Below are 8,689 nucleotides of genomic sequence, written 5' to 3' on the forward strand. Positions count from 1 at the left end.
GATCTTACCAGAAAATGACTTTGGTAGAAGTTGAAGTCACCGTTTAGAATATTACTTGAGTAAAAGTCTTAAAGTATGAGATATTTATTGTACTTAAGTACAAAAAGTATTTCCTTGCGTGGGTTGTGCTCCGGCACGGCTCCAGCGCGGATGAATGTAATGTTCTGAAGAGTATGTGTGGCAGTCAGTCACCGCACCGGTGTGGATATTTAATGTACTTCACAATCACAGATTCTAGCCTACGTCTTGGAATATATGACCCAAATAAGAATTTTCGTTCGTGCTCTGCCTGAAACGCCGCTCTGTATGTTCGCGCTTTGAGCGTGTGCGCGCGAGCACCGAACTGAATTCTTCATGCGCATGAATGGTTTAAAACGCCTGAATGTTTCAATTGGTAAGACTTAGAAACACGTGTAAATGATAAACTATAATCCGTTTCACCCCTACAAGCGAGTGAACAATGCGAATCAAGGAAGGGATTTTATATTGACTATTCAAGATAGCCCGTCGGGCAGGGCAGTGATACATTTTGGTAGTCTGACTGGAAAACACAATAGCCCCGGGACGTCGGGCTAGCGATTTTGCGAGCCGTGCACGTTTTCATAAACACATAATCCTTTCTGGATTACAATCCGCCATCAAAATGATATACATTGAATTATTCTAGCTGCTGTGAGAAAAGGCTATAAACGATCGGCCAGCTGCAGGATCCTCACATGCGATAGCCTAGTAGCCGGGATAACTTCTTTATAGGGCTGGGTATCGTTCAACAATTTTCAATACCGATACCTTGACTTCGATACCGGTTCCTGAACGATACTTTTTTCGATACCAATTTTATGAAATCAATTTTAATAAGATTACATTATCTAAAAAAAAAAAAAAACGTTGGTTTTATTTTTTAGCTTGTTGATGTTTATACAAACTTAGAGACTCATCTCCTGAGCCATCCTGTCACTTTAAGAGAATGCACTGATACAGTACGTTCAGCTGGCTATGTCTGCTATAGCAGTGTTTCTCAACCAGGGGTTAGGATAGCCTACTTACAAGACGCTTAATATTTGCGTGTGTTCTGAGGCGCGGGTTTGCGCGCTTCGGATGAGCGCACGCACAAATCTTCTCACTGTGCGCGTGAGCTCGCATTCTCTGGCTCTTAAATGTTTAAACTGGCAAAGCTTAAACGAGTTTAGCTTAAACACCGATATCAATGTGTGCCTGTCAGGTCTCACCTGTGCGCACGCGCTATCAGCACCTGGGTGATGACGGAATAAATGCTCATATTCCTAGGGTTGGCTACCGAAACCCAGTACCAAAATGGCACCGGTACCTATGTAACCGGTATGTACTAGAACCGAATCAGAACGCAGATTTCGGTGCCTCATTTCGGTTATTATAAGCTAACCGTTGTGAATCGGGCTAAAGTAAGGCGATAGTTTTGAACACTGGCTGGTTATGTACTTGCTCAAATATTGATTTCGGATAATAAAAAAGTTACAGACTGCAGCTTTAAGTATTAAAAGTAAAAATACAAGTAAATACAAAATAGAAAAGAAGCAAATAAATATATATATAAAAAATGTTCATACAGCTTGAGTAGCAAGATTGTGTTCAGTTTTAGCTTATCCTTCCATTTTGTATTTTTGGGTAAGAATAAGAAGCACTTCATCCTGTATTTAGTGCACTGTAAAAAATGTACCGTAGAATTTGCAGGATGTTACTGGCAAAAAAGTTGCCAATAAAATCTTGTAAAAATGATGTTAATTGCTTAAAAGTTGCCAATAAAATCCTGTAAATATATTTTGCAGCAATTTTTTTGTAATTTCACTAAAGTACAGTATTTACCTGGCAACTAAAGTTGCCAATAAAATCCTGTAAATACCCCTAAATCCAAGATGATGTTTTAATAATTTAACAATGAAAATGCTGCAAAGAATAATTTTAACAGTAAATTGTAAACTGTAAAATATGGATTTAAATGCATTATTATGAGCACTATCTTAATACATTTACAAATGAATAAAAACCAAGTCAAAGATGTTGCAAATAAATATTTATTAAAACTGGCAGAAAGACATTGCAAGGCTTTTACTGGTAAAAATTAAATGTCTTTCAACGGTTAACATCTTATCATAAAAATAACATAGCATCACAAAATAACTACAAATACTTGTTATATCACAAAAAATAAGCCATATTCTGATTAGAACATTAACTTTCTATAAAAATGAAGGTCAATCAACAGAATTCATATAATTTTGGTTAAAAAGGGATTAAAATAAAATGCTGGAATCAACATTATACCACAAATTCTGTTGTTTGAGCTTATGTTCTATTACATTTAGAATATTCCTGCAAAAGACAATTTAATAAATACATACTGAAAGTCCATCAACTTACATCCCCCTTCTCTGAGACCTTTCCACTTGTTTTGCTTCTATGTATCCTTGTATCCTGTGAGTGTTGTGATTCCAACAAAACATAAAAAAGGCATATATTTTAAAGGGGTCATATGATGCTTTTTTTAAAGATCATTATTTTGTGTATTTGGTGTAACAGAATATGTTACAATTTAATAAATACATACTAAAAGTCCATCAACTTTCTGAGATGAGCACACACATGAGGGTTGTCCCTCTTCTCTGAGACTTTTCCACTTGTTTTGCTTCTATGTATCCGTCTTGTATCCGGTGAGTGCTGTGGTTCCAACAAAACATCTGCACATAAAAACAAGCAGAAGCTTTAGAATAAAGTTCAGTATTGAATGAAAGTAGCTCAATAAAATGAATGTAAAAATGCCACTTATACAATACAATCAGCATTTGCCAGTACTTAAACTAAAACCTTTTAAGTAAACCTTGTAAGTAACCTTTTTCACAAATTAAATTACTCAAGTAAAACATGTTACCTTTGAAAAAATTCAAGTGTGCAAAAGATGCCTGCTCCCGGGACGCCAGACTAAAGTTGTAATAAGACTGCAAATCCAGCCACAAGGTTGAGGTATGAATTCACAACCATCTGAACCTCGAATAGTCAAAAGCCACTGGGTTCCGCTGAAATGAATAAATATAAGCAATAATGTAACCTACAATACAGTATTTCAATATAAAATTGTATCTAAAATACAAGTTTATCAAATTATTTACAACAGAAATAATACATTACCTAATATAATCAGCTTTTTATCAGTTTTGAAGCATCAAAAATTTCCACATCAGCTGCTATTCTTTGCACCTACAAGAAATAAATAAAATTATCTTGTGATTTTTTTTAAAAAGCATTTACATAAATGAGACCAAAATAAACACCCAAAAGGCATATATTTTAAAATAAACAGTCTCTTACTGTACATTTGATCAATAAATTCAATTATAATAATACATTGTAAAACTGTACCACCAATCAAATAAAATAACGTATAATGCAAAATTACAACTGTGTTATGACATTTATGTTTTACATTAATTTTTGAAAATACAAATAAGAAATGTTGGAAAAATGCAATGATACTTTTTAAAACGTGAAACTAAACCGCCAGTAGGTGGAAGCAAATAACTTAATGAGTGAGTCAATTGAGTCATTCATTGTACCGATTCGTTCAAAATGCTGAATCATTCAGTAACAAAACACAGCTGGGTTTTGCTTTGAGGATGCGCAAAATGGTTTTGCTTTGATCTTTGTTTGGAACGATTTTCGTTGGTGAAATAGAACAACAGTCGATACTGTGTCTAAAAAGTAAGTAAGCACACACATGAGGGTTGTCCCTCTTCTCTGAGACTTTTCCACTTGTTTTGCTTCTATGTGTCCGTCTTGTATACGGTGAGTGCTGTGGTTCCAACAAAACATCTGCACATAAAAACAAGCAGAAGCTTTAGAATAAAGTTCAGTATTGAATTAAACTAGCTCAATAAAATGAATGTAAAAATGCCACTTATACAATACAGTCAGCTTATGCCAGTACTTAAACTAAATAAGTAACCTTTTTCACAAATGAAATTACTCAAGTAAAACATGTTACCTTTGGAAAAAATTCAAGTGTGCAAAAGATGCCTGCTCCCGGGTTGCCAGACTGAAGTTGTAATAAGACTGCAAATCCAGCCACAAAGTTGAGGTATGAATTCACAACCATCTGACCCTCGAAAAGCCACTGGGTGCACCTGAAATGAATCCGACGCAGAAGTATAAATCAGCCTTAAGTTGTCACGTCAATATGGGACAGTTGAACACATATGAACAAATTAAATTTCACATATTTTGCTGTTCGTCAGTTATTTAGACAGATAGTAGTTACTATGACAATCGTTCGCACTGGTCATTATGTTAAAAGTTGGGTAAACACTACTTTAAATGCTCTCAATAAGAAAATTAAACTGCCAAAATGAGAAAAATGCAGCATTTAGCCTAACTTTGCTATGATAGCAATTTCCAGCTTACTGCACATACCAAGGCCGCTTGTCTAAATGTCGTGATAGCAGGCTATTGTGACATAATATCGCTTATACGTTAACTTAAATAAATATAAAAGGATATATTTCTTAAGTAAAATTAAGTGAACTTACCAGGAATTATGAATAAAGCCTCTAAATTAATCTTCAATCGTTCTCGAGCTGCTCCAGTCGCATCAAACATTTCTCCACATCAGCTGCTATTCTTTGCACCTACAAGAAATAATGAAAATTACCAAGTAATTTTTTAAAATGCATTACATAAATGAGACCAAAATGAACACCCAAAAGGCATATATTTTAAAATAAGCAAACTCTTACATTTGATTAATAAATTCAATTATTATAATACATTGTAGAACTGTACCACCAATCAAATTAAATCATTTATAATGCAAAATTACAACTGTGTTATGACATTAATGTTTTACATACATTTTTGAAATTACAAATAAGAAATGTTGGAAAAATTCTATGATACTTTTTAAACGTGAAACTAAACCGCCATTAGGTGGCAGCAAATAACTTAACGAGTGAGTCAATTGAGTCATTCATTGTACTGATCCATTCAAAATGCTGAATCATTCAGGCCGCTTGTCTAAATGTCATGATAGCAGGCTATTGTAACATGATATGTCTTATACATTAACTTAAATAAATATAAAAGGATATATTTCTTAAGTGAAATTAAGTGAACTTACCAGGAATGATGAATAAAGCCTCTAATCTTCAATCGTTCTCGAGCTGCTCCAGTCGGCTGGATTTCAGATTTGACTGAAGCACCACATCCCATAATGCCACACTACAGTAAGTTAGTGTAAAAACCAGGAGCTACAGTGACAACACCTGCTTCTTGTAAAAGAATTACAGTTGACATGGAAATATACTGTTAACAACTGTAAAACCTTATTTGACCCATAATGCATTGCGAATTACAGCTACATCTTGTAGAATGTTTAAACAGTAATATTCTGTAAAATTTTACTGTAGAAACTACAGCAATTTTTTAGTGTGTCTTTCATTCCAACATAAGAAATCATTTCTGGAATCTGCATCTGAAATAGCATTTAGATGTATTTACACAGTTTAATGTATCTCAGAGGGGACATGGATGCATTTCACCTGCAGTTACAGATGGATAAATAATGTTTTGTTTTTAACATAATACGATATCCAATCGTTTGTGTGGAGAGTGGAAGCTGAAGCGCGCTCTGGACAGGGAGGCGCCAGCGCGATCACTTGTGCTTCACTTTTTTTTTTTTTTATAAGAGTGGAAACTTAAAATATGCCACCATTTTTGCTCATATAGATAAGACTAATACATCATTCGGAACTGCAAAGGGTCTACTTTTATTTGTGCGTACTCACAATATCAACAAAACGTTGTGCTTTTGTAAAATAAGGAAAACAAACAGGATGCGCTTTCTGCCGTCTCGGTCTCGAGCAGGAGCACTTCACAAAAATTAACCGAAACTCAGCGAATACTTGCCAGACATGATAAATATATCTATAGAAAGCTTTAAATGACTACTTTAGACCGAAATAATTCAAATCGAAGACAAAAACTCTTTCATTATGTAATCCGTAATGATGCATTTCTCTCTAAAGGTGCGTCCAATGATGAGATGGCGAGTCAGGATCATCAACTTCATCTTTGGGACATTGACTCAGAAAACACTAGTTTATTAATAAATAATTCAAATATCTCCTTACTATTTAAAATTGTTTTTTGTTTGGCCGCTGTGCCGAGATTGTGTTTGCATGCTGTACAAATAGTCTCAAATAGTCACATTTCAAAGTGCCACTTTGAAAAACAAATAACTAAAATAAATGATTAACATCATAATATTTTAAGAATAAACTCAAAATTACGATAATAAAATCATGTTATATTGCGTGAAGTTAATGTGAAAATTACGACTATACTCTGCCAAAAAAAGTGTGTTGCATCCAACCTGTCATTCTTCACATTTAACATGTAAAACAGCAATAAAACATAGGCTTATTGACGTTTTTTGAAACTCGATTTCATGCTGCAAATATTAAAGAGGAAAATATCATTGATTCACATGCTGCTTGAACAGAGGCGAATATAGTTATCTCACTACAAATTAAAGAGCGTAAAGGGGACATAACACGCACAGTTTCACCCAATTTCATGTTAATCTTGAGTACCTATAGAGTAGTACTGCATCCTTCATATCCACCGAATGCCAACAAAACAGACATTAGATGCCGTTTCACTTACCGTCTGCAGTTCTGAATCATGACCGGGATCTTTTATAGCTGGGACCGCTCCATCTTTCAGTATCAAACGATGTGCAAATCCAGCGTCGAACTGGGCCTTGTTTTTAAAACTTTTGTCAACAAACACACTTGTGAAACTCCGTTGCTGCTCCAGAAAAACAAACTGTATCCACTGTTTACATAACGCTGGGTTCTTTAGGAAGCTGAACAAAGATATCTTTCCCTTACAACCAAAAACACACTTCTTTGGACACATTCTTCCCGAGCAAGTCCCGTGGATGAAGCGCATTGATGGGTGTGATCTCGCTCTTGCTCTGGTCGATGCGTGCGCGGGCGAATGCATGAAACAGCATTGTACCCCCCCTTTAAAGAGCGTAAAAACACATTTATTGTTTGTATTTGCCCATACAAATTTTTTGCATATGGGCCCGGGGCTGACTTCCTACGCCACTGTGCTTATGATTTGTGGGGATTAAAAAAAAAAAAGCACTGGGTGGATTTTTATCATTATATGGTGGTTGTGTACACACACTGCCAAGACACATTTAAGTTCAAACACCATGTAAAAGTGAATTTTGCATCCGATGTACCCTTTAAATGCTTAGACTTAAATGCAAACACTCACTGCAATGATTGGATTACATCTTTGCATATAAAATAGGTTTTACAGTGAAACACTTTTGATGTTATTACTATTACAGCAGAGCTGCAGACATTAGATAAGCATTATATTTAGATCTACTCCCACTGCATAAAAGCTTGCATTCATTGAGCAGCGTAAACAGCATCACTGCTTATAACGGGAGTTTTGGTGAATGTGCAGAACTCAAATCACTGGGAAACTCACTCACACTGAACTTGAGAATGATTGACAGCTCAAGTGATTATAAAGGGAGCGTTCTCAGATTGCATTCTGTATATAATTTGATCACAATTGAACCCTCTGGTGCTCTTTGCTCACTTTTGACTGAATTTTTACATTTTTTTTAAACATTAACTTAAATTTGTTTGTAATTTAAACTCAAATTTCAGTGATATTAGATTTTTTTTGTTCATCCAAAAATGTATTTGTAATGAAATTGACCACTTAATGACTGCATTAATGCCAGTGACCAGTGATATCTTAATTGTTCAGAAACACATAAGGTTAATTGGTTCCATGGCCGCAACTCGATTAGATTTACTGATGCATTTTGCTGTACATCAGTCCTTACATATCACATAAAAATCACTGACCACAGATCGGGCATTAGAATTAACATGGTTAATTCTTACATGTTGCTGCAATAGTTTCCGCCAAAGTCTGTTTGCAAAGCGCATGTTTACCAAAGAATCCACAGAGGAATGAACTGAACAAACAGATTTCTACTGAGACTTTCACATAGATGAAAATATACAGCCACTTTCCTAACATTAGGATTCTGTACAGATATTCATCAAACAAATAGGCTCCATTTCTATATAATTTAGCACACATCATATCTAATATCATATTTCACAAAGCATTACACAGTTCCAGCTTTGAGGGCAATCAGTTGTGTTTTGGGATCCTGAACAGTCACTCAGGAGCTTGAGCACAATAGTGAATGAATAATGAATTGAAGTAAACTAAATGTGCTTATGGGGTGAGCAAGGTGAGCTAGAGATATATTGTACAAGAAATCTCATTGATTCCCATTAAGCAGGCTTTTCATTGGCCGTGAAGGTCTGGTACCAGCTGAAATGATCTTTTAGGTTTTTATATATAATGCAATTTCAGAAACATGTTAAACTATGTACATAATTCTAAAGTAATCCACTGAAAATATTAATATATTTAATATTTCATATAAATGTCTTACCTCATATTTCTTAACTATCATTCAGCTGTCAAGCCAAAGCCGAGCGTCATCAGCATGGGCCAACAGCAGAGGTCAGAACAGCCAACAGATCCTAGAAGCAGTAAAAGTAAGTGGGAAATATAAAACATTGATATATATATATATATATATATATATATA

General features: G+C 34.9%; 1 protein-coding gene across 1 annotated transcript in view; it reads left to right on the forward strand.

The window, feature by feature from the left end:
- LOC107663113 (ATP-binding cassette sub-family B member 7, mitochondrial-like) overlaps positions 1–8,689 on the forward strand; it is a 55,283-nt gene that overhangs the window by 3,604 nt on the left and 42,990 nt on the right. The window contains exon 2 of the mRNA XM_016453273.1: positions 8,556–8,636. Coding sequence (XP_016308759.1) covers positions 8,556–8,636 — 81 coding nt within the window. The remainder of the gene's footprint in view (positions 1–8,555; positions 8,637–8,689) is intronic.

The sequence above is a fragment of the Sinocyclocheilus anshuiensis genome, unplaced genomic scaffold, assembly GCF_001515605.1.
Source record: "Sinocyclocheilus anshuiensis isolate Anshui unplaced genomic scaffold, SAMN03320099.WGS_v1.1 scaffold836, whole genome shotgun sequence".
Lineage (NCBI taxonomy): Eukaryota > Metazoa > Chordata > Actinopteri > Cypriniformes > Cyprinidae > Sinocyclocheilus > Sinocyclocheilus anshuiensis.